At 42.9% G+C, this 27,432-nt stretch overlaps 1 protein-coding gene and 1 long non-coding RNA gene across 2 annotated transcripts in view; one reads left to right on the top strand and one right to left on the bottom strand.

The window, feature by feature from the left end:
- ENTREP2 (endosomal transmembrane epsin interactor 2) overlaps positions 1-21,381 on the bottom strand; it is a 426,858-nt gene extending 405,477 nt beyond the window's left edge. The window contains exon 1 of the mRNA XM_024129669.3: positions 21,163-21,381. Coding sequence (XP_023985437.1) covers positions 21,163-21,381 — 219 coding nt within the window. The remainder of the gene's footprint in view (positions 1-21,162) is intronic.
- Positions 20,789-27,432, top strand: part of LOC129392518 (uncharacterized) — a 64,893-nt gene continuing 58,249 nt past the window's right edge. Inside the window, exon 1 of the long non-coding RNA XR_008618529.1 lies at positions 20,789-21,008. This is a non-coding gene — a long non-coding RNA (uncharacterized lncRNA). The remainder of the gene's footprint in view (positions 21,009-27,432) is intronic.

Raw genomic sequence — 27,432 nt, 5'->3', positions numbered from 1 at the left:
AGTGGAAAGAGGGGTGCAATGCAACTTGGGGAGCTAGCCCTGGATGCAAGGGAGGCAGCTCTGCCATCCAGTCCCAGACCGTGTGAGCTGCTCCCCTTGAAGTTCTCTGCCAAGGCAGCTAATCTGGGTGCCAGAGAAGAAAAAGAAGACCACTGAAAGATATGAAAAAAAGTTAAGCTCAGTTAATGGTGAAGGAACCAGAGGGAAGATTCTGGATCAGTGTATATGTGAGAGAAGGCTTTGGAGATGAGCCCCCAGACCACAGGTCCCAAGGGCAAAAGCAAGACACGGGACCCAAAGAGCAGGTGACTACAGTCTGTCTGCAGAACTACAGATGGGCCTCAGACCCCCAGACCCCCTGCCCTCAACCCAGACTTACAGCATTGGTGTCTGCTCTCAGGCAGAAACCAAAAGAATGCTGTACGCACCAAAGAAATGAGCTTTCTGCCTCGTCTGCTTCCAAAGCGAGAATTCACACCCCAGAGCAGATGCTCTCTCAAGCACATGGGAGGAGAGTCCCTACCCAACATCCAAAGGTGAAGCTGCCAGGTGACCTGCTTTGCCCACACCTAGACAGAGCGAGGTCAAGCCCCTGTTCAATGGGTAGGACAGGAAAGTCAAGGAAAACATGCCAAGCACTGCTATGAATCAACTAGTCCCTCAATGATAAACCCCAAAGGACACCAAGAACAACCAGACCGTTAGGGAAAATCAAAACCACAAAAGAGGCAGATTCAGAAGAAAAAAATAGAAAAACACTAGAGCAAATAAGAAGAAACCTTCTTGACTTAATTAGTACCCTCAGGCAGAAATGGAAAATAATGCAAACAGAAAATAAGAGGAATACTAAGAAAAATTAGCAGAAAAGATTAAAGACAGCATCACAATCTTAATTATGGTTACTGTATCAATACAGGGTTCATCTCCCCCGGGTGTTTATCACCCTGTGCTGGTGTCCAGAGAGGCTTGGAACCAGGGTGCAGACAGTTAGCCAAATCAGAATGAAATGCAGAAACTTGCAACAGATGTTGACCCATGCTGGGGTCCCAAACAGAGCAGGGGCTACCTACACCACCTTGTCAGCTGGTTTATAGAAAATGTTTGCACCTGTTCTCTAGGTTTTTGTTTTTGAACCTGGTAGCCTCGTTTTGGCTCTGTAATCAGAAGGATAGAAAAGACCCCTCCTTAGATGAGACAGTTGCTCTCAAACATCTTGGCGCTTCAAATTCAAAGTCAAAGTGTATCCTGTGTGGCAGAGGAAGGCCCCTGGTGGGGGGCGGGGGGGTGTCCAACTTCTGTGATATCTGATTCCCTCGCCCTTCAGAAAAGCCTTGGGATTGACATGTACGCACTACTGCACTTAAAATGGATAACCAACAAGGACCTACTATAGCATAGGGGACTCTGCTCAATATTATCTAACAACCTAAATGGGAAAAGAATTTGGAAAAGAATAGACATGTGTGTTTGTATAACTAAATCACTTTGCTGTACACCTGGAACTAATACAACATTGTTAATCAACTATGTTCCAATATAAAATAAAAATTAAAAGAAAAAAGAAAAGGAAAGGCTTACTCAAGTGCAGCCTGCAGACCCCCAGGGAGTCCTTTCCATTAGCCAACCTGTCACTGCTGCAATTATTTTTTAAAATTTCAACACCTGGTCAGAAGCTGAAGCTGAAACTGAAGAAATCTCTCAGAGGGTAAAGTAAAAAGTAGTGGCATGGCAAATAGGAGAGAAAACTTAAGATGCCCAGATCAACCCAGGAGTTCAAACAGTCAACAAACAGGAGTTCCGAGAAAATAGAAATGAGGAAATAATCGAAGAAAACAATTTCCAGTATCAAAGAAGGGACACATTGAGTGCCTAAGTCCCTTCACGAAATACTGTGAAATAATCAGGACACCAAGAATCAAAAGTAGACCCTAGAAGCTTCCAAAAAGGAAAAACAGGCTAGGTCACCAACGAAAGAAGATGAATCAACACAGGATCAGACCTCTCGTCAGTGACATCTGATATGAAGACAATGGAGCACCTGCCACCAAAGAAGTAACAACAGGGGACTTCCCTGGCGGTCCAGTGGTTAAGACTTCGCCTTCCAATGCAGAGGGTGCAGGTTCAATCCCTGGTCAGGGAGCTAAGAGCCCACAAGCCTCCTGGCCAAAAAACCAAAACATAAAACAGAAGCAATATTGTAACAAATTCAATAAAGACTCTAAAAATGGTCCACATCAAAAAAAAAATCTTAAAAAAAAAAAGTAACAACAGAAAGGTTGAAAATATTTAACTCCGAGGAATGGGGAAGGCGGGAGCTAAGGGTTTGATTTAGCACTTCGATTTGCACCCTTCCATGCTGTTTTAATTTTAATTTACATGAAATTAAGTCAATAATACTTTTATCATCATCATCACAATCACCATCAAAAAATATAGAGAGATACATTGCATGCTTTCACCAGAATATGTGATATCACGGCTCTTTCTCTTAAACTCTGATTTTATGCCTCTCACCTGAGAGGCACACCATCTGGACCACAGGTAACAGCCACAGGAGCAACTCTTGAAGTCACCGGGCAGGTGCCTTGCTCAGGGGCTTTCTGGCTTTTTGTTCCATTTTCTTTTGGTTTTTGTTATTCTTTATACAGAAAAAAGATAAAGCATCATATATATATACACACACATACGTATATATGTATTATATTTACACAGTCTCTTTTTTCGAAGAGAAAGCCAATCTTGAGAAGGTATTTACCACTAGTTATGACAGACTCCAGCTCTGTTAATCCACTCACACCTCTTAGGTGTTATTTCCTCATCTTGAAAAGGGTCAGCTCTGAGCCTCACACGCTGCCTCGACACCAAAAGGCAATGACAAGCATGGAGAGAGGCCCCGGGGACACCAACGCTGAATTTAATGAATTGGCAGGTGAAAAGCAGATGCTTTGACTTTTTCTGAGATTGGGTCAAACGTTAGTTTCTACAAAGGCAGTGTCCCTTAGTGAACAGTTGTAAAGAGCTCTGTGGGGTATAATTGAAAAAAAAAAGATGCATTCTTTTTTAAATCACAAGATTCTGATGAGTATATGCTCTTTATTATATGTATTATACTTAATATACATATATAGTATATGCTGCTTATTAACATGTTAAACAGGGACCATTCTCAGAGTCCTTTCAAATTCTGAGGGTTCCAAAAATGTATTTCAAAATCACTATTTGTATCACTATCAAAGCCATTAGCTACAATTTCTCATTATAGATGAGAAACAACACTCATCATTATGTCGCCTCAATGTTTTTCAAAGAAAAATTTGCTTTTTCATGAAGTCCTAAATTCTCTATACTTTTTCTGTAAAAGGATGAGCTGAAATTTTAAGGGTTTATCTTCGAACAATTAAGTTGCTTGTCTCTGTGATAGATAATTACATAATAGGCTCTGGTAGCTGCTGATGCAAAAGAAGTAGTTTGTTTACATTTATCATGTACTTGACTGAGGCCTCCCCCTCCCCCCAAAATGCCGGTATCCCCAATTCCTGTGGGCTCCACCTCACTGTACTGTACCCTTTAAGTGAAATAGGACACTTTCATCATCACTTGGATGTAGAGGAGGTAAGAGGAGGCCATAATGATCAACTGAAGCTATCAAGGTTAGGTGGGTAAAGTGCCTAAATGCAGAAACAGAATTCAGGCAGGCCTGAGCCTGGCCATGCCAGGGACAGTGGGCCTGGAAATCTCACCTTCCCTAGCAATCGTACCTGGTCACTGGAAAGGAAGGTCTCAGGGCTGCACTTGGTCAGCACAGAGGCAGGCGTTCCTCCAGAGCCTCCAGAAGAGCGAACAGGAGCCATTACACATATGGCCCCTGTGGGGAAGGTAAAAGGAGTTCTCCCAGGACCAGAGGGTCCTACCTCATCAGGCAAACTTCTCAGCAGAGGGTGTGGTCCTGCGGGCTGGAAGGCAGCCCTGTCATAGCCACCTCTGCATCTTCCCTGCGGCCCACCATCTCTCCTTCCATCACTGTCACCCCAATGCCAGCTCTGCAAGGGCAAAGTGCTCACGTGTGGTTTGAACTCATCAGCAAATATGGAAATAATACAGAGTCATCTGAAGAACCCATCACCAGCTTTATTATATTTTCCTGACTCTGCAATAAGACCATAGGATACACTACTTTTTGAACTTTTCAAGATTCAAATTCAAACTTATCCAATAAAAGACTGAAATCTGAAGCAAAAAAAAGTTCTCCCTCACATACTCAAATTATGTAGACCATATAATGTTCAAAGTCCGTTTTCTTTTGAACTCATCTTTCAAAACGAATCAGGGACACAGAAAAGTTCCAAAGGTTTCATCCTGTGGGGTTTGTAGGATAGCAGGTGAGGGGGTGGCCAAACTAAGGGATGAGAAACTACAAAGAAACCATTTGGCTTGAAGGAGAAGACTAGCAATGATATCTATCATTCAATTGGGTGTGCTAATAGAAAATTCAGATTTCAATCGATTGTCAAAGATGAAAATATAACTATTAGGAGAATGGAGACGCACAGGAGAAGGGGTTTGGGGAATGGAATAAAAATCAAAATGGGCAGAAGATCTAAATAGACATTTCTTCAAAGAAGACATACAGATGGCCAAAAAGTACATGAAAAGATGCTCAACATCACTAATTATTAGAGAAATGCAAATCAAAACTACAATGAGGTACCATCTCACACCCGTGAGAATGGCCATCATTAAAAAGTCTACAAATAACAAATGCTGGAGAGGGTGTGGAGAAAAGAGAACCCTCCTACGCTGTTGGTGGGAATGTAAACTGCTACAGCCACTACAGAGAACAGTATGGAGGTTTCTTAAAAAACTAAAAATAGAGCTACCATATGATCCAGCAATCCCACTCCTGCACATATACCCAGAGGAAACTATAATTCAAAACGATACATGCACCCCAATGGTCATTGCAGCACTATTTACAATAGCTAGGACATGGAAGCAACCTATATGTCCATCACCAGAGGAAAGGATAAAGAAGATGTGGTACATATATACAATGGAATATCACTCAGCCATAAAAAAGAATAAAATAATGCCATTTGCAGCAACATGGATGGACCTAGAGATTATCATACTAAGTGAAGTGAGTCAGACACAGAAAGGCAAATATATGATATCGCTTATACGTGGAATCTAAAAAAAAGGGTACAAATGAACTTATTTACAAAACAGAAGTAAAGCCACGGATGTAGAAAACAAACTTATGGTTACCAGGGGATATGGTTACCAGGGGATAAGGGGGGGAAGGATAAATTAGGAGATTGGGATTCACATATACACACTATTATATATAAAATAGGTAATAAGAACCTGCTGTATAGCACAGGGAACTCTACTCAATACACTGTAATGGTCTATATGGGAAAAGAATCTAAAAAAAAAAAAAGAGTGTATATATGTATATGTATAACTGATTCACTTTGCTGTATACCTGAAACTAACACAACATTGTAAATCAACTATACTCCAATAAAAAAATTTTTTTAAAAGCAGCTTGAAAAGAGATATGTGTGCACCCGTGTTCATAGCAGCATTATTCACAATAAGCCAAAAGGTGGAAGCAACCGAAGTGTCCATCAACAGAAGAATGGAAAAACAAAATATGGTCTATTCATACAACGGAATATTATTCAGCCTTCAAAAGGAAGAAAATCCTGACGTGTGCTACCACATGGATGAATCTTGAACATATTATTATGCAAAGTGAAATAAGCCAATCACAAAGGAAATACAACTGTATGATTCCATTACGTGAGTTGCCTGAAACAGCCAAATTTATACAGACAGGAAGTAGAAAGGTCGCTGCCAGGGGCTGGAAGTGGGGAAATGAGGAGTCAGTGTTTAATGGGGACAGAGGTTCAGTTTTGCAAAAATTCTGGAGAGGATGGTGGTGACGGTTGCACAATCGTATCAATGTTCTTAATGCCACAGACCTGTACGCTTAAAATGGTTAAAATCATAAATTTTATGTGTATTTTACCACAATTTTTAAAATACATATTTTTTTAAATTAATTTTATCAATCCAGCAAAAAGAAAACAGAAAAGTATAATAATAAAGTCAAAAGAAATGACTAAATCTATCACACATCTTAATAAATGGGAATGGCCTAAATTCCCTGAGCTGTCTAACTTAGAAAGAACAAATCTTTCCTATGCTAGTCCACAGAAAAATATGGAAAGCTCACCAATTTATGTTACAAAGCCAGCACAACATAACAAGGTTTAATAAAGATAGTGTATGCTTGTGTACATGTGTGAACGCACAAACTCCAGACCAATTTTGTATGTGGCTATATAAGCAAACATCTTAATATTACAGCACATGGATTCTAATAACATGTTAAAAGAATAAGTGATAAGGATGATTTCAGAAAGCCAAGGATAATTCAACATTAGGAAATCTATCAACATACTTCAGTACGTCAATTACTGAAAGAGAAAAGCCAAGAGATTACATAAATAGATGACACCTGAAAAATTCAGCAGTCATTCCTTGTAAGAATTCTAAAGAGGAAACTACGTAAGTTTGACTTTTAAATTCCTAATTTGCATACTGGACTAGAGAGCAGGTGAGGGAAATATTTATAAAAAACATTCTGGGGACAACTGGAAAAATTTGAATATGGACTGTGGATACTGTTGTATCAATGTTAATTTCCTCACTTTTATGGTGGCTCCATGTTTATGTAATGCCTATTTAGGAAATATACACTGGAGTATTTAGGGGCAAAGGGGCATGCAACTACTCTCAAGTGATTCATAAAAAATATGTAGATGGAGGTATCAATCAATCAACCAATTGATTGTTCAGGGGGGTTGGGGGTCTGGAAATGACAAAATGAAAGGGGAAAAATGTTAATAATTGGTGAATCTGGGTTAAGGATATATGGCATTTTTTGTACTTTTTTGCAACTTTTCTCCAAGTTTGAAATTACAGCAAAATTTAAGTTTAAATTTAAAATTTAAATTTACAGCAAAATTACAGCAAAATTTAAGTCATCAAAATTACCTACCGGGCTTCCCTGGTGGCGCAGTGGTTGAGAGTCCGCCTGCCGATGCAGGGGACACGGGTTCGTGCCCCGGTCCGGGAAGATCCCACATGCCGCGGAGCGGCTGGGCCCGTGAGCCATGGCCGCTGAGCCTGCGCGTCCGGAGCCTGTGCTCCGCAATGGGAGAGGCCACAACAGTGAGAGGCCCGCGTAACGCAAAAAAAAAAAAAAAAAAAAAAAATTACCTACCTAACTAAGAAATAAAAGCAATGAAACTAAAGCTTTTCCCAGTAAACTCAAGAGCAAGACATGAATGCTTCCTTTCACAGTTATTCAAACTGAAGATTCCGATTAATGCAATAAGGAAAGGAGTAAGCAGCATATGACAAATATTGAGATATGAAAACACTGAATATAAAGAAACAATTATTTATACATGATACGGATGTAGAAATGGAAAGCACAAGACATTTACTTTAAAAAGTAGAATAAATAATTTCAAAATAAGAGAGAAATAAAAGTCAACAGTTTCTCTGTATAGGAGCAGTAAGTCCTGGAGAAGGGGAAATTTCAAAGACAACACAAACCAACACCACAAAAGCTTGGAGCACATTTGACAAGAAAGGTACAGCAGCCATAGGACAGAAGGTTAGAACACTTCACCTGTTCAAATATTTAACATTCATATTAAAAACGTTAATCACTGAAGCAAAATACAAAGATACAACATTACACTGTATCACGAATAAGCAAGAATATGTGAATCCTACCTTGCCTGGTACCAAGAGGGAGGCCTCAGACATAGAGAACAGACCTGTGATTGCCAACAGGGAGGGGGATAGGGGAGGGGAGGATTGGGAGTTTGGGGTTAGCAGATGCAAACTACTATACATAGGATGGATAAACAACAAGGTCCTACTGTATATATAGCACAGGGAACTATATTCAATATTCTGTAATAAACCAAAATGAAAAAGAATGTGTATATGTGTAAAACTGAATCACTTTGCTGTACACCAGAAATTAACACAACACTATAAGTCAGCTACACTTCAATTTAAAAAGAAAGAGAGAGAGAGAGGCCTGCTTTCTTTTTATTTGAATTTGTCTGGTATATCTTTTCCAGTCCTTTTATTTTTAGCCTTTCTAAATCTCTTCATTTTAACTCTATCTCCAGATCTTGCTTTGTTAAGTCAACCTGAAAAACTTTTTAAACTAGGTGAATTAAGCCCATTTATATAATGTTAGTACAGTCTGGATGTGTGGCATCAGCTTTGCAGATTTTTAGCCTTATATTTAAAACACTGACGCACAAACTCAGTCTTTTCGTCCGTGGGCTGCAGTCTGCTTGCTTCTCTCTCTGTGTTTCTGTAGGTACGTAGGAAGGATTTGGTTCTAGTTGCTCCTTTTATATTACTACCTTATATAACCCCCTTAGCACCCTCCACTTTTAGACATTATTACCTCCCTCCTATGAGCAATAATGTAATTAGCTAGTAATTGCTTCTTCATATCCCCCCATCTCCCCCCCTACTCCCCCGGCCACCCGCTCTTCATAAAGCATCCATTTTAGTCACTAGTATTCAATCTACTGTTATCTGTATGGTCTTCAATAAACTTAACCTTCCAATTCTTGCTTTGTCAGTTTCGAGAGACATTTTTCCATCCTAGCTCACCCCAATGTGCCAATTAAGGAGCTGATTCTACTTCTCCCTCATCTCCTCCCAGTTATTTTTCTAGCTGTATGGTTCCACATAACCCGAACGTCTAATGCTATGTTTTAGTCTGCCTCCCTTATTGCTATCTTTGAGTTTTAATTCTACAGTGAAACCTAGTCATTGTTCATCACTAGACCTTATGAAAAGCTTCACCATTATTTAAGTTTTCTGAAGCTCACTCTCTAGTAAACAACTATGAAAGGGCTCACTAGGGGGTACAGTCCCAGAGTTCTTGCAAATTCAAAACTCCATCTCTGTTTCTGCTTTGTAAATAAGTTCATCTGTATCATTTTTTTTTATTCCACCTATAAGTGGTATCATGATATTTGTCTTTCTCTGTCTGACTTCACTTAAAGAATCTGAAAAAGAATGGATACATGTCTATGTATAACTGAATCACTTTGCTGTACACCTGAAACTCACACAACATTGTAAATCAACTCTACTCCAATACAAAATAAAAAATTACATTTAATGAAACAAAACTCTATGTCTCTGGCCTTTATATTTAAAGGACAATTCTCTGAAGACAGGATGCTTGGCTCACAAAGGAAGCAGATTAAAAGCACTGAGGTTTTGTCCTGGGTGGAGGAAGCACACACCACCCTGTGTCTCCCGCTGATTGCAGCCGTGGACCTGATGGGATGCAGAGAATAGACCACTGGGAAACTCAGAGCAAAACAGCAGGCAGATGGGTGGAGAGAGATGGAATTCCAGTTACCACCACAGTGTCAGAGGGTTGTCATTGCTCCCTCTTGAGCATGCATCCCCCAGCCAAAATGCAACACAGCCCGAAACCCACAATTGAGCATGCAGGCAGACAGACAGGGCCCGGGAGAAGCCCCTGAGCTCTGGCTCAAGGATTTGGAAATCGGCTCCCTAATGCCCAAAGAGAGTGAGCAAATCCCCAGTGTTTTTGCTTCTGTGTTTCTCTCTCTTCTCTCTGCAGCACTCTCACACCCCAGCACCCAAGCAACCACAGCAGAAACAGGAGCTGGCAATGCACAGAAGACCCTTCCCCTTTGCCTGCTCCAGAGGAGGGGCTTGGTCCCAAGAGGGCGGGACAAAGCCTTGTTGCTGGTTCTCTCGCTTTGTCCCCTCACTGCACAACCCCTAAGCAAGACAAGGTAAAGCCCTAGCGTTCTTTTATTTTTATTTCCATTATTCTAGGATGTGGGTCAAAAAAGATCTTGCTGTGATTTACGTCAAAGAGTGTTCTTCCTATGTTTTCCTCTAAGAGGTTTATAGTGTCCGGTCTTACAAAAGGGTCCTAATGAAACTTAAAAGCTTTTGCACAGCAAAGAAAACCATAAACAAGACAAAAATACAACCCTCAGAATGGGAGAAAATATTTGCAAATGAATCAACAGACTAAGGATTAATCTCCAAAATATAAAAACAGCTCATGCAGCTCAATATCAAAAACACAAACAACCCAATCAAAAAATGGAAAACTGAAACAGACATTTCTCCAAAGAAGACATACAGATGGCCAAGAGGCACATGAAGAGATGCTCAACATCACTAATAATTAGAGAAATGCAAATCAAAACTACAATGAGGTATCACCTCACACCAGTCAGAATGGCAATCATCAAAAAATCTACAAACAATAAATGCTGGAGAGGGTGTGGAGAAAAGGGGGCCCTCCTGCACTGTTGGTGGGAATGTAAATTGATACAGCCACGGTGGAGAACAGTATGGAAGTTCCTTAAAAAACTAAAAATAGAATTACCATATGACCCAGCAATCCCACTCCTGAGCATATACCCAGAGAAAATCATAATTCAAAAAGACACATGCACCCCAATGTTCATTGCAGCACTCTTTACAACAGCCAGGATACGGAAGCACCTAAATGCCCATCGACAGACTAATGGATAAAGAAGATGTGGTACATATATACAATGGAATATTACTCAGCCATAAAAAGGAAAAAAACTGGGTCATTTGTAGAGACATGGATGGACCTAGAGACTGTCAAACAGAGTGAAGTAAGTCAGAAAGAGAAAAACAAATATCGTATATTAACGCATCTATGTGGAATCTAGAAAAATCATACAGGTGAACCCGTTTGCAAGGCAGAAATAGAGACACAGATGTAGAGAACAAATGTATGGACACCAAGCGGGGAAAGGAGGGGGTGGGATGAATTGGGAGATTGGGATTGACATATATACACCAATATGTATAAAATAGATAACTAATGAGAAGCTGCTGTATAGCACAGGGAACTCCACTTCGCTGTACAGCAGAAGCTAACACAACGTTGTAAAACAACTATACCCCAATAAAGAAAAAAAAGTCATGCATTATTCCTAAAAAAAAATTTTTTTAATAAACTTAATATTTACTTGAAAAAAAAAAAAAGCCCTAGCATTCTTGGAGGACTGGATAAGAGAAGCCCCAGGGAAACAGAAAACATCAGGAAGATCACAGAGGGAGGAACTGTGGGAAGTGATGCCTGAAATTTGTTTATGAACTAGTGGGCTCATCCCTGAGGCGAAGACACGACCCTAAACAGAATCCTTTCTTGTTTTTTTAATTTTTATTGGAGTATAGTTGATTTACAGTGTTGTGTTAGTTTCAGGTGTACAGCAAAGTGAATCAGTTATACATAGACATATATCCACTCTTTTTTAGATTCTTTTCCCACATAGGCCATTACAGAATATTGAGTAGAGTTCCCTGTGCTATACAGAACTACAGGATAGATCACCACCCCAGAACCAGACTGGCCACTGGGCGTTGTATGTGCAGGACAGGCTGAAAAGTACTGCAAAGACTTTGAAAACTGGACTGACATCAGAATGACAATCCACAGAAGGCTGGGCTCAACGTGGTCTAAATCGGAGAGAATGGTTAGCCTGCTAACACAAAAATACCAACATTCTTTTTTTAAAAATTTTATTGAAATATAGTTGATTTACAATGTTGTGTTAATTTCTACCGTACAGCAAAGTGATTCAGTTATACATATATAAATATATATTCTTTTTCAGATTCTTCTCTATTATGGTTTATCACAGGATATTGAATATAGTTCCCTGTGCTATACAGTATGACCTTGTTGTTTATCTATTATTCTATATATAATAGTTTGCATCTGCTAATCCCAAACTCCCACTCCATCCCTCCCCCGCCCCCTCTCCCTTGGCAACCACAAGTCTGTTCTCTATGTCTGTGAGTCTGTTTCACAGATAAGTTCATTTGTGTCATAAAAAATAGCAACATTCTTAATTGCATTTAAACAATGTACAGAGACTCACAACATAATATTCAAAATGTCCAGGACATAATCCAAAGTTACTCAGCCTACAAAGAATCAGGACTGTCAACTCCCAGGGGGAAACACAATCAATGATAGATCTTGGAGTGATCAAAGACTTTAAAGCAGTGATGACAAAAATGTTCCAGTAAGTAAGAGCGAACGTTTGGGGAATGAATGAAAAGCTACAAAAACTAAAAGAAAAAAAAAAAACGAGTTGATATGAAAGGAAACCCATGGAAAGTTTTAAAACTGAAAAACAGAATAACCAAAGTAAAAAATTCACTGGGTGAGTTTAATAGCAGAATGGAGATGAAAGGAGAAAAAGTCAGTCAATTCACATGGGAGCAACAATTTAAATTACCATGGACTGCTCATCAGAGAATATGGAAGACAGAAGGAATTGAAAGAATATCTTGCATCTCCATTCTGCTTTTCATTCATTTCCAAGAACGCATAACCCGTGTGGCCATGAGGATAAACCGGATGGACCCAGGTTCAGGGTCATCCTATAGAATAATAAGGCTTATACTCTGTAAGACCATGGAAAACACAAAACACAAAGGAAGACTGAAGAGCGCGAAGAGAAATGAGACACACGCGTATTCCTGGATAGGATCCTGGGCCAGAAAGGGGAAAGGAACACTACTTGGACAGTTGGTGAAATTGCAATGGAGTCTATGAATCGGGTTCTTTCAATGTTGATTTCCTAGTCTGGAGGAGTTTGTGCTGGTAATACAGAACAGTATCCTCGAGTGGGGGTGATATACTCTGAAATTATTAGGGGTGACGGGGCATCACATCTGCAGCCTGCTCCCAAAAAGGTCAAGAAAAAAACTAATGATAATGGATTTTTTTTTTCCCACTGAGGAAGAGAGACAGGGTACACAAGTGCAAGCCATGGGGCAAATACAGTAAAACGGTTACAATCAGGGAACTTAACTGAAGGGATACAGCACAGGAGTTCTCAGTTCCGTTCTATAACTTTTCTACAAGTTGGAAATTTCAACTTTTTCCCCCCAAAATTTACTTTTTAAAATATTGCTTCACCTTTTCTAGCAAAGAATTTATTTGGCTATGAGAATTCCAATGCACAATACAAATGACTAGGACTTTTTATCTGGATGCCCAAAGGATTTTTTCCTTATATTTAAACATTCATTATTTTAAAGGGATATATCTCAATGTTGATTATTCTGCATTGATTTTTCCCCCCCAGTTACATGGTAGACACTTTCAAGTCTTCTTTTATTTTTAGGAGAGTTTTCTTGCATTATAGTTCTAAATATTTATTTTATTCCATTGCTTTATTCTTCCTGTCTTAGACACTCTAATTGTATACATATATATCAGATCTCTTTTGCCTGTCTCCTATATTTTCTAATTCACTCTATCCCTTTCTTTATTGGCTATTGTTTTCATTTTTCTCCTTTTCATCCTGTATTTTTACTTCTGTGCTGTCTATGGAAACCATTTGCTCTTGTGTTCCTTCTGGACACAATTTAGTCTTCCTTCCTAAAATTCATTTTTTCCTAATTCTTTCCTGACATCAATCTGTTCTCATTTCATAATTTTCTGTTATCTAGCCATACCCTTTGCATTTCTAAATTTCTGCTGGATGTTACTCTTTCAAATTGTTTTTTCTTTTAGCTTATCTTGAAATATTAGTTTATGATTTTTCTGATGTGCTCTCATTTTCTGTAGCACCATTATGTTCATTTTCATCATTTTCCTTTGAATCAATTTTTGCATAAAGTTACCTAATGTTCCATTTTTTGTTCCCCATGTATGAATCAGGTGGATTTTCCTGATGTGAGAAGAGAAAGCTCCTAAAGAAGAGGGGATGGGCTAGGACAGCTTTCCCAGCCGGGCTCTATGGATCTGTAAAGAACACCAGTGTGAGATCTCTATGTATCCACTTATTTGCTTTTCAGAGTTAAATCCAGAACCCTCATAAAGCTCACTCCCACCCTAGCCCTTTGCTCCAGCTCTAGACCCCCGAAGTCCTTAATTTCCAAGACCACACTCTCTGCTTTGGGTCTTCTCTTTTGCTGCTGGAGCAGTTTCTGAGATCTCTTTCCCCCGACCTGCACCGTCTGAACCTCCCCTGCCTTGCCGTCTGTGTTCCCGTCCTGCTCAATTTGGTTTATGTTTCCAGTCACTCTGCTCAGGGTAAGGCTCTGACCTTCTAGGAGGAAAGACTCACTGTGCATTTCTCGGATGCTCCCAGGCTTGTGCTCCATGTCCCTGCACGGCTACTGTTCTCACCCACAACCAGAAGCCCCAGAGCACCTCTCCAGCGCCCACCCACTTTGCTGGTTGAGTAACTCGTGGTGATTTTGGTTCCCACAGCCTGTCAACAGCTCCCGTTCACTGCCCACCACCCACGCCCCGCCTCCCCTGCTGTTCATCTGCAGCTCCGGCTGCTGCTGGTGGACTGGCTACACCATCTATGTCCTGACCTGTGGGCGTCTCCCATCTTTCATCAACCTGTCCTCACTCAGCTTTTTCCACGATGATCTTATAAACTGGTTTACTTTTCAAAAGCAGTTTAGGGGAGACTGAAAATCTGCCCCCATGAATGCATCCCCATAAAAGATTTTTCTGAAAGGTATAAAGACAAAGGACAAAGAAATGAAGACGCAAACCATGTTCCTGAACTGGAAATTTTCATATGATAAAACTGCCAGTACTTCCAAAATTGATCCATCAATGTAATGTAATTGCAATCCAAATCCTAAGAGGGCTGGGCTTCCCTGGTGGCGCGGTGGTTAAGAATCCGCCTGCTAATGCAGGGGACACGGGTTCAAGCCCTGGTCCAGGAAGATCCCACATGCCGCGGAGCAACTAAGCCCGTGTGCCACAACTACTGAGCCCACACGCCACAACTACTGAGCCTGCACTCTAGAGCCCACAAGCCACAACTACTGAGGCTGTGCTCTAGAGCTCACAAGCCGCAATTACTGAGCCCATGCGCCACAACTACTGAGCCCATGCTCCTAGAGCCTGTGCTCCACAACAAGAGAAGCCACCGCAATAAGAAGCCCGTGCACCCCGCTTGCCACAACTAGAGAAAGCCCGTGCACAACAACGGAGACCCAATGCAGCCAAAAAATAAAATAAATAAATTTAAAAAAAATCCTAAGAGGGTATTACTGGAAACTACTAATTTATGAGTAATAAACACAGATATTTTAAAGTTAATACAGAAGAAGAGCCAAGGCACTTTTGAAAAAGAAAACAGTATGGAGGGACCTGCCTGACCAAATAGCAAAACTCACCAGGATGTTGCCTTAATCAAAAGTATGTGGTATTGACCCTAAAACAATGAAGAGAGTAAAGTTGTCATGGGATGTTACAGCATGGCAACTATAGTTAACAGTCCTGTACTGCATATTTCAAAGTTGCTAAGAGACTAAATCCTAAAAGTTCTCATCCCAAGAAAAAAGAATTTTGTCAACTACGATATATATGGTGATGAATATGTAAGTAGACTTATTGCATAAGTAGACTTATTGTGGTGATCATTTTGCAATACATACAAGTATCGGATCATTATATTGTACGCTTGAAACTAGTATAATATTCTGTCAATTACATCTCAATGAAAAAAATAAAAGAGAGTAAAACTGAATAGAATCCAAAACATAAGCATAGGTATATAGGAACTTTGTCTGCAAGCAAATAAAGTTAGGCCCTTTTTTCATACCGTATGCAAAACAAATTCTGGATGATGTAAAATTTGAATGTAAAAAATAAAACAAAAACATTAGAAAGAAATGTAAAGGAATGTTTGTGTGACCTCTGTAATGACAACCATCTTAACTAAGAAAACAGCCCACACACTGCAAAAGAGAAAACTAACAGATTTGACTACATAAACAGTTTTTAAATTTTATATATGGTAAAAGACACCAAAAATTAAGCCACATGAGAAATGAAAAGCTGCAAGAAAACATCTGCAACATATGAGAGAAATAACCATGGAAAGTCAGATCAAGTGAAAACAATGAAATATTTTTTTCTTCATCAGAGGAATAAAATGTTAAGGAATGCTAAGAGCCTGGGCTGGTAAGAGGGTGGCAAAATGGCACCCTTGTGTCATGCTTCTGTGGGCAGGGATGACTGCAACCTTTTTTTTTTTTTTTTGCGGTACGCGGGCCTCTCACTGTTGTGGCCTCTCCCGTTGCAGAGCACAGGCTCAGGACGCACAGGCTCAGCGGCCATGGCTCACGGGCCTAGCCGCTCCGCGGCACGTGGGATCTTCCCGGACTGGGGCACGAACCCGTGTCCCCTGCATCGGCAGGCGGACTTTCAACCACTGTGCCACCAGGGAAGCCCAACTGCAACCTTTTGTGGAATTAATCTGGCAATATCTAATGAAATTCCAAATCTGAATACCCTCCGACTAGCCATTCCACTTTGGGGAATTTATGCTCAGAAAACAAGCACTGGCCTCTAAGGCTAGATAAGCAGCATTGTTTATAGAGACACAGAACTGACACAGTATTCTCAGCAGGAGAAGAACTGAATAAATTATAAAAATTCATACTATGGACCCTTATGCAGTCATTAAAAATAATGGGAATAATAAGAATAATAAATTATGGCTGGTAATATTTATTATACACAAAATAAAAGAAAAAAAAAGAAGTCATGGAGTAAGGTGTGTGGTATGACCTCTTGTAAAAATTATTTAAAAGAAAAGAAACATATTCCACACATATACATAAATCCTAATATTTTTGTGATTGTAAAGGAAAGTATGGAAAGGTCAAGTGAAACACCATCAATGCAGTTTAACAGTGGGTACAGAATTGGGATGGAAGAAGGCACTGTCGTCATTTTCTTTATACCCTTCTGTGTTTTCAGTTATTGCAACAAGCATCTGTTGCTTTTGGAGTATAGTGTTGCTTTTAAAGGAAAAAAAAATACATACACACACGTGCATAAACAGTCAGCTCCTAACGGCTATGTCTGGCTGTCTTTATCAACATGTGTAACTGGCAATGTGGATAATTCACAGAGTACTTATTTGTCGCTGATGCCCTGGGCATGAAGAAAATTTCAAAGAAAAATAATGAGGCTGCTCTATCAAAGGATACCTACTCAAGACCTCCACTAGTGCCAGAGGCAGCACTGTAGATTTCCTTCCCCTCCCCTTTAATTCCATTTTTAATATTTTTTATTACATATACTAAACTGCTTAGTCTATTCTATGATATAAGGTTCACTTAAAAAAAAACTGAATTCTATGATCATTTAAAAACACACACACAGCCCTGGTAGTCTTCTAAAATGTTCATATAGATCATCATCTCTCAAAACGGGCCAAGATTTATCCCTGGGGAAGTCAGCCCACCCCTAAGTTCCAACTGGATGGCAGGGACCCAGAACAAGACCACATTTGCAGGTGGTTCTCAAGTCACTGCACTGTCCCCAATCCTCAGACTTCCTCAATTTCCCTAATTTCATGCCTCTCCAAAGTGCTCTTGAATCATCACCTTTCTACACATATTTTGTGCTTTTCCTAAGAAACAGAGGTGTGTCCTCCCTGTGGAGGCTTTACCTTTGACCCTTTACAGCCAGCTCTATTCCACCACTCCACCCCCCATTAGCCTCTGCCTGGGGGGCAATTAAGTCTAATGGCTAGGACTGTGGCCTCACAAGTAAGAGCAACTAAGTGCAAACCTGCGTCTTTATTGCTGTCCTGCTCCTAGGTTCATCAGAACCATTTTTTTTTTAAGATTCCATATATATGTGTTAGCATACGGTATTTTTCTCTTTCTGACTTACTTCACGCTGTATGACAGACTCTAGGTCCATCCACCTCAGCGAGATCAGCTCGGTGCTTTTTAACCCCCAGAGGGGTGGGGTAGGGAGAGTGGGAGGGAGGCGCAAGAGGGAGGGGATATGGGGATATATGTATACATACAGCTGATTCACTTTGTTGTACAGCACAAACTAACACAACATTGTAAAGCAATTATACTGGAAAAAAGATGTTAAAAAAAAGTGCAAACCTGACATTGGCCAGGTGTGACCTTGGGCAGGTATGAAGGTTAATTTTATGTATCTACTTGACTAGACAAAGGGGTGCCCAGATAGACAGGAAAACATTATTTGCGGGGGGTGTCTGAGAGGGTGTCTCTAGAAGAGATTAGCACTGAATCAGCAGACTGAGTAAAGAAGGGCACGTTTATCCACGCAGATGGGCCTCATCCAAGCCAGTGAGGGCCTGAGTAGGACAAAAAGGCTGAACATGGGCAGATTCACTCTCTCTGAGCTGGGACATACATCTGCTCCTGCCCTCGGCCATCAGCACCCCTGGTCCTCAGGCTTTGGGGCCAGGATGGGAATTACACCATGGGCCCTCCAGTTCCTGGGCCTTTGGACTTGGACTGAATTATACCAGCAGCGTGCCTGGGTCTCCAGCTTGCTCATATGTATTTATTGGTTCTGTTTCTCTGGAGAACCCTGACTAATACAGGAAGTTCCTTAATCCCTCTTCACCTCAGTGGACTCTGCAGAAGCTGCCAGGACATCTCAGGGCTTAGGCCTAGCCCTGGAGACAGCCATAGTTCTGCTGCATCCCACTGGCTAAGGCCAGTCAGAGGTCCAGTCCAAGTTCAAGTGCAGGGAACTGTGCAAGAGCAGGGGCGTCAGGGGCCACAGACAAAATGTGCTATCACAGCACGAAAAACACTCAGCTTAATGCCTGGCACACAGTTATGTGCTCAATAAATGTAAGCTGTTTCCTTGGGTATTGTTTTTTCTTCAATAAAGGAGAATTATTTTTACAATGGTTCTTCACCATGGACACACCACAGAGAAGGCCTAGAAATCTAGAAAGTGCTAAAGAGCCCACACCTCTTATTTCAGGAAATGCAGAGGAAACACAGGGCAGCCCTAAACCACGCAGAACAGATTTTGGTGTAAAACCGGCCATCTTAGTCACCATTCGTAAAAGAAAACTATCCTTGCAAAGTGGTTTCCAGGTCCGGGCAGGCAGGCACATCCATGGCAAGGGGCCAGTGTTAGTGTCGAAAGCCACGCCAACATGCAGACCTGTCCCAACATCACTGGAACCAACCACCATGTCTGCAAAGGGCAGAGGTCATATGTAAAAAATGGTATATACTGTTTGGAAAGAATTGTAAAGGTCCATGTGGTAGATTCAGTTTCCAGAAAAAAAACTAGCCCATGAAACAGTGGGTGTAAAGAGGCGGGGAGTGGGAGGCGGACGGAGAGCAGAATCTACAACCTCTAAAACGTAAGCAGAGAATGTTGTTCACTGTTGTCCCCAGAGCCTAGAGGCACGTCTGCACACAGAAGACACGTGTGGAATTATTCTGAATCGCAGGAAGTTAGGACTAATAGATTATAGCTGTGGAAAGGAATAACCATGAATCACCCAAACTGAATCCATGGATTACATATTTATTTAACTGTTTAGACTAAAATGCAGTGAATGTACATTTTTTACATAAACAGCTTTTCTACCGTTTTTGACGAGTGTTTTCCCTTTTAAGTTTATTATTAAAAGGCAGCTCTTTTTCCATGCCCTTTGAAAGTGCCAAAGCCACATAGCTAGGACTAGGTGGAGAAGCAGAGGCCCAGGGAGAAGCCAGGAAGAGAAGCTCATTTACCAGTCTGCCACCTGTAGGCCGCTCCAGCAGACACAAACTCGGGCCCACTAGACAGACCACATGGAAACAATGCATACTAAATCATGCTAAAAATTGAGCTACAGAGGTAGGAAGACTATATACAGGGGCCCGTTTTAATCATGACTTCTGGGTCTTGCTACCAACCCCCTGTCTTTGATTTGAACACTGCGAGCTATGGCCTAATCAGCCATAGCTGATGTTCTAATCAGCTCTCCAAGACTCACCCCGGTCTGAAATAAGCTTTGAAAATTAATACCCCCATTAGGATGAACCACCATACCTGTATCGATCAGGGTGTCACAGAGTCAGTTCTGCTCAGATCTCATTTTACCAGCCGGGCATCGGACTTAGAGAACAAAGGCCATTACAAAAGAACAACAACAACAAAAAGCGAAGCTGGACAGAATTTTTAAATTTCAAAACTCAACAACAAATAGCAAACAATCGTTACAAAGGCTTGGTTTGGATTTCTGGAGATGGAACTTAAACACACTGGTTTACGGTTTAAACCTATAAGATGTACTCCAGCACCAGAAACCAAATGTAGTTACAGATGACAAGAGTTCGCAGAACAAGTGCCTCTCTTTATAAAGACTATCTGCTCTGCATCGATTATTACCGTTTCCATATGTCCGTTCTTTGCTAATACAGGAAAAAACAACTTCAATCAAAAAATACCCCCCAAAATTAACTCTTGGAGACAATCATTTCCTTTAATGGGATTTCCTGGTGGCTTTGCTCCTATGGAGGTTTGTCAGACACTGGATTCTCTAATTTGGGGGTCAAAATCCTGAAAATCGGTCATCTTCGCGGCGACGAAGCTCACTAAACACGCCCCCCGACGCCGCCAGCATTCGCTCGCCCAGTCCCGCCGCCCGCTGAGCTCGCCGGTCCGTTCCCGCCAAACGCTGGACGCGCCAAGTCCTGGACGCGCCAAGTCCTGGACGCCAAGCGTGTGGGCGGCCAAAGCGGGTCCGGCCGGTTCCCGCCGCCTCGACTGACCCGAGACCCGACGCGACGCGCCCTGCTCCCCAGTGCCCGACCAGAGCCGCCGCGGAAGCCAGGCGCACGGAGCCGCGGCCCGGCACCAGGCTCGCAACCCTGCTCCCCCCTCGCTCAGGGCCGCCCAGCGCCCCCGGCGGGTCCCCGGCCCCCGGGAAGCAGGGGGCCCCAGGGCGCAGCCGCCCGCCCTCACCCGAAGGCCCCTCGGGTGGTTGCGGGCGCCTGGCTTCTGCTTCCTCGAAGAAAAGTTACTCCGGGACCAGCGCGATGGGAAAGGGAAAGCCACGCTCCCAGGGCGGCGAGCGGTGAGTCGGGTCCCCGGAGTTATCCTGCCCGAGTTTTGAACCGCACCCCGGGCTGCGGCAGCTCGCCCGGCGCTTGCGCCCCGAACTTGGCGCCCGCGGGTTGGTGGGCTCGCCCCCGCCTGCAGCCCTGTGCGCGCCCGGCGCCGACACTCACCGAGAAGCCGGCCCAGAAGGGGCAGGAGTGGCGGACGCGGGCCGAGGTGGTGAGCGCCAGCGCGGCGAAGCTGACGGCCACGATGAGGCATCCGAGCGCCATCTGCGTGGCCCCGAGCGCCAGCACGATGCGGGAGCGGCCCGGGCACTCGCGCAGGCGGGACAGGCTGCGGGGCAGCGCGGCGGGGCGCGGCGCGCGGGGACCGCCGGCCGGCGGCATTGCGCCCGCACGCCTCTCCTGCTCCCGTCCGGCCCCGCGCGCCGCCCCTCCTCACCGAGGGTCCGAGGCAAGTTGCTTCGGCCGCGGGGTTGGCCTCCCCGCGGGCCGCGGCGGCTGCGGCGGCAGCGCGCTGGGAGCGGGCCGGGCCGGGCGGGGAGCCGGGCACCCGCAGCCCCCGCCAGTGCCCGCGCCCATGCCGCCGCCGCCGCTCAGCAGGGCCGCCCGCCGGCCGCGCCGCGCCGCGCCGCGCTGCGCCCCCTCCCGCCCGCCCGGCGCGCTCCTCAGCTCAGGCGCGGGAGCGAGCCGCCGCCGCCGCCTCTGTCCACGGGCGCGAGCCCCGCCGCCGCGCGCGGGGCCGGGGCCGGGGCCGGAGCTCGAGCCGGGACCGAGCGGGGCGGGAACGGGCTGGCGCAGGTGTGGTCCCAGCGGCTGGGCCTCGGCGCTCGCGCCCCTCGCCGCGGAGGGGAGTGGGGATCGCGGGCGCTTCAAGGGCGAGGGCGGCAGGCGGAGCCCCGGGCCAGCGGCGGGGAAGGGGCCTGGGAGCCGGGCCCGCGGCCCGGCCGCGCCACAGGGGGCGAGCCGCCGCCTAGCCTGGGGCAGGCCCGGGGCGGGGGAGGGGCGCGCGTGGCGGGGCCGGGGTCGGGAGGATGTGAATTCCGAGCGCTCGGTCCCAGGTGTGCCGAGCAGGAGCAGTTCTCGAATGCGGAATTCCAAGAGCCAGAATTTCTGCAGTTGCAGAATTTCTCAAGGCACCACTGAGAACTCGGCCCTGGAGGCCTCGGCATTTAGAATATTCCTAGCTCACGAACGGATGTCTCTTGCCCACCTTCCATTTGCAGGGCTTTTGATACAAGTAAAAAGTTGGGGCTGAAAACAAATTGCACAAAACGAATTTAAATGAACAGTATCATGAAGGACCTACGAAATCATCTCTACTCCCTTTTGCCCGTATTAGGTTTTAAACACCTGACTTGGCTTCCTTAGGGTACCAAGAAAGCTTGGAAGTTTTTTCACAATTCACCTTGTGGCCCTGTTGATGTGACCACTTTAAGACTGCCAGTGTTGAAAAGGGTTGTGTTGACATGAGAGGCCCACGAGTGTCAGGCGACCTGAGAAGATTAGGCAGAAAAAGGCACCGTTCACAGTAATAATAGTGGGAAATGGTGGGTCAGTCTTACACAGCCTCAAGGCAGGACTGGGGGAGTCCCCATGTTGATCTGGATCGGCAACACTGCAGAATCTCGCCCCAAAATATTTCAGTTGCTGTGCTGGAAATTACATCTTTAGAAGAGATACTGATTCCTTTGGGGCTAATGAGCCTCTATTAAAATGCAAATTCCTCTTGAAGGGGCAGTAGCTCGAGCCTTTATCAGCCAACGCCTTAGCGGGGATGGGATTTATTTTCCATTTCAACGGGATGGTGCAAGGATGAACAGGGGTGGGAATTCCACAGATGAAGTGGCTGCCCTCAGAACGCTGGCCTGTGGCCAAAGCTGCTCCTCCTGCAATTCTTACCTGTAACAGGACTGAGCCTCTGACTGGCATGGTTCTGAGCACTGGAGTATAAATTCAAATTTCCTGGAGACATTCTCTATCTAGAAATGTGCAGGCCAGCACTTTCTAAGGGCTTGGAATTATACCAAACAAGAACCTGGACTGCCAGGAAGTTAGCTTCTCACTGTAGTGAACTCACTCATTCATTCTTTTATTCATTCCTCCAACAAAAGGTCACAAAGGGCCCTCTAAGCACTGGGTCCCCTTTTAGGCTGTCAGAGAACATGGGTGAACAGAACAGCCAACCCCCTGCCTTCCAGGGGCAAGGTGAGAAACAGATAACAAGCATAACAAATAAGTATGTTACATAGAGTTTATTGACATTATGTAGTATTTTTAAAAATATGTTAAACATCCACTGTGTACCAGACACTGAGGGTGTAAGGATGAGCAGAAACAGACCAGCTTCCTGTACTCAGAGACCTTTCAGTGTAGTGGGGAGACGGGCAGCATATGGATAATTGCTCCAAGGCCAATTGCAAATGGGTTCAGTGTTTCGGAGAATTCTACACGGTGCCAAAAAACAGATGATAAGGAGCTTTGGAAAGCGCTTTCTGACCACAGTATAGAAAATGGATTAAGGGATGCCCAAGGGAATGTAGAGAGATGAGATACTGTTGCTGTCCTGTAGGCAAGAGGTGACAGTGTTTTGGATTAAGGTGGAGAATTGGATGGATTTGACAGCTGTATGGCAGGTGTCAGTGGTGAATTAAACATGGACTGAAAATATAGGGGGCCGCCAGTTGACACACCATGGGAAGAGTCACCAAGTGTTGGAAACCTCCAGTGAACTCCCATTTACGTATTAGATGTGCTTCCAAAATATATGTGAATCAATTCCTTCTGTTTATAAATGACATGGAAAAAGCTCCAGGCAGTGCAGCAGGGGATTTTGGTGTAGGTGGGTTAGGATAGGGATCTACCTCCTTGGTGAAATTTGATTTGGGGGCTGAGGGAGAGACTGATCTAGAAATTTAAATTACTTTGCCTTTTTAAAAATCAATTCTGTATTTTAGAATATCTTAAAATTCTGTCGTATTAAATGCAATAAATAATTAAGGTGAGTCAGTTTCCTAGAAGTGAATCATAAAGAAAGGAAGGGGGGGGAAAGGGAGGGAGAAAAGTAGGGAGGGTAGGAGCTGGCAACTCCTTGGCCCTCTTTGCTCCTCAGTGCTCTTCTCTTATGAAAGGCTGTAGTAATACATGTCCTAGCGTTATGGGAGATTCCTGGAGACCCCTGGAACCACCTCATACAACTTTTTTTTCCTCCCTAAATCAGATTGGACTAATAGACCATTGTTCTTTTTTTTTAAATTTTATTGAAATATAGTTGATTTACAATGTTGTATTAATTTTTGCTGTACAGCAAAGTGACTCAGTTATACATATATATGTATATATATGTATATATATTTTTTCATATTCTTTTCCATTATTGTTTATCACAGGATATTGAATATAGTTCCCTGTGCTATATAGTGGGACCTTGTTATTTATCCATTCTCTATATAATAGTTTGCATCTGCTAATCCCAAACTCCCAATTCATCCCTCCCCCACCCCTCTTCCCCTTGACAACCACAAGTCTCTTCTCTATGTCTGTGAGTCTGTTTCTGTTTCATAGATGTGTTGATTTGTGTCGTATTTTAGATTCCACGTGTAAGTGATACTACATGGTATTTGTCTTTCTCTTCCTGACTTCTCTTAGTATGATAATCTCTGGGTCCATCCATGTTGCTGCAAATGGCATTATTTTATCCTTTTTAATGGCTGAGTAATATTTCATTATATATATATGTACATATATATACACCACATCTTCTTTATCCATTCATCTGTCAATGGACGTTTAGGTTGTTTCCATGTCTTGGCTATTGTAAACAGTGCTGCTATGAACATCGGAGTGCATGTATCTTTTCGAATTGTAGTTTTGTCTGGGCATTTGCCCAGGAGTGGGATTACAGGATCATATGGTAGCTCTCTTTTTAGTGTTTTGATGAACCTCCATACCGTTTTCCATAGTGGCACCCACCAACAGTGTGGGAAGGCTCCCTTTTCTCCACACCCTCTCCAGCATTTATTATTTGTAGACTTTTTAATGATGGCCATTCTGACCAGTGTGAGGTGGTGCCTCATTGTAGTTTTGATTTGTATTTCTCCAATAATTAGTGATGATTAGTGGGGAGCATCTTTTCATGTGCCTGTTGGCCATCTGTATGTCCTCTTTGGAGAAATGTCTATTTAGGTCTTCTGCCCATTTTGTCGATTGGGTAGTTTGGTTTTTTATTATTGAATTGTATGAGCTGTTTGTATATTTTGGAAATTAAGCCCTTATCGGTCATATCATTTGCAAATATTTTCTCCCAGTCCGTAGGCTGTTTCTTTATTTTGTTTATGGTTTCCTTTGCTCTGCAAAAGCTTATAAGTTTGATTGGGTCCCATCTGTTTATTTTTGCTTTTATTTCTATTGCCTTGGGAGACTGACGTAAGAAAACATTGGTATGATTTATGTCAGAAACTGTTTTGCCTATGTTCTCTTCTAGGAGTTTTCTGGTGTCTTGTCTTATGTTTAAATCTTTAAACCATTTTGAGTTTATTTTTGTGTACAGTGTAGGGGAGCAGTCTAACTTCATTGATTTACATGTAGCTGTCCAACTTTCCCAGCACCACTTGCTGAAGAGACTGTCTTTTCCCCATTCTATATTCTTGCCTCCTTTGTTGAAGATAAATTGTCCATAGGTGTGTGGGTTTATTTCTGGGCTCTCTTTTCTGTTCCATTGATCCATATTTCTGTTTTTGTGCCAATACCATGCTGTTTTGATTACTGTAGATTTGTAGTATTGTGAGACCATTGTTCTTAAGCAAAGAAGGTGGCTGAGCTTTTTATGAAAGGCAAGCCTCACGCCTTCTTGCACCAAGGGGAGATAAGTAATTCTAATGCCTCCCTTACAGGCCCCTTGGTCCAGATTTCTGCTCTTTTCAACATATACCTCTCCATAAATGGATGAGAAATGAACTTGTCCCTTTGCGTCTCCTATAAGACAGAAGAAAGGTGTACTTGGATCTCACAATCCCTACCTCTGGAAAAGTAATAATCAGCAGAGAACTCCACTTCCAGGAACAGCAGGCTAGCGAATTCTCCCACTGAAGACAACTAAGAAGCCAAATGAAATATTTTTTAAATATGTTTTTTAAAGCATCAAAGAATTATGGAGATAATGAGAGAATACCAGGCCAAGATCTAGGAGGAATCCAGAGAGTTATGCAGCACTTGGACAGCTTCTGCCCTGAGCACTTGCATTCTGGCTCTGACAACCACACAGGGTTAGAAAGATGAGTTTTGTGTCCAGGTCCCTCCAAGGATGGGAACCCAGGAAGCCAGTCCCCTGCTTTGTGATGGGCCCCCAGATGGCTATGCCTGGGGATTAAGGGAGTAAGCCAGCCTTCTCTCTGGTTGCAGGTGCCCAGAAATCCCAAACCTGAAATTTGGATTAAAGTAATTCTGCATTGCTGAAGCCACTAGGAGCTGACAAAAGCAACTGAAAATCATCTCTGGAGAAAAATAACACCAAAATAACATCATCCTAGGACTCAAATTATTTCTAAAAATAACATTTTAAAGAGTCACTTTCCTTTAACTTCTTCAGTATGATAAACGACATTTATGAAAGACCCACACCTAGCATCATACTCAGGGTGAAAGATTGACAGCTTTTCCACAAAATCAGGAATGAGATAAGGGTGTTCATATTCACCACTGCTATTCAACATTGTACTAGAAATTCTGACTAGAGCAATCAGACAAGAAAAAGAAAGAAGAGGCATACAAACTGGAAAGGAAGAACTAAAACTATCTCTGTTCACAGGTGATATTATCCTATATTTACAGAAAATCCTCAAGAATCCACAAGAAAGCTACTAGAGGTGATAAATTCAGCAAAGTTGCAGGATACAAGATCAACACACAGAAGTTAGTCGTTTGTTTATATACCAGCAGAAAACAACCTGAAGAGAACATTAATAAAGCAATTCCATTTACAATACATCTGAAAGAATAACATACCTGGGAATAAATTTACCCAAGGAGGTGAAAGATTTGTATACCAAAAATTATAGAACATTGCTGAAAGAAATTAAAGAAGACCTAAATAAATGGAAAGACACCATGTTCATGGATAGGAGGACTTAATATCAAGACATCAATACCCAAAACACTCTACAGATTCAATGTAATCCCTGTCAAAACTTAGACATATTTTTTTGTGTGCAGAAATGGAAAAGCCAATCCTCAAATTCTTCTGGAATTGCAGTGGGCCCCAAATAGCCAAACAGTCTTGAAAAAGACGAATAGAGTTGGAAGACTCACACGTCTAGATTTCAAAACTTACTATAAAGCTACAGTAATCAAAGCAGTGTGGTAGAGGCATAAGGATAGACAGACCATTAGAATAGAATTGAGGGTCCAGAAATAAATCCATCCATCTAACACCAGTCGAGT

Source organism: Physeter macrocephalus, chromosome 11 (genome assembly GCF_002837175.3).
Source record: "Physeter macrocephalus isolate SW-GA chromosome 11, ASM283717v5, whole genome shotgun sequence".
In the NCBI taxonomy this organism is placed as follows: Eukaryota; Metazoa; Chordata; class Mammalia; order Artiodactyla; family Physeteridae; genus Physeter; species Physeter macrocephalus.
The sequence above is the reverse complement of the archived record's forward strand: the minus strand, read 5'-3'. Positions and strand labels throughout refer to the sequence as shown.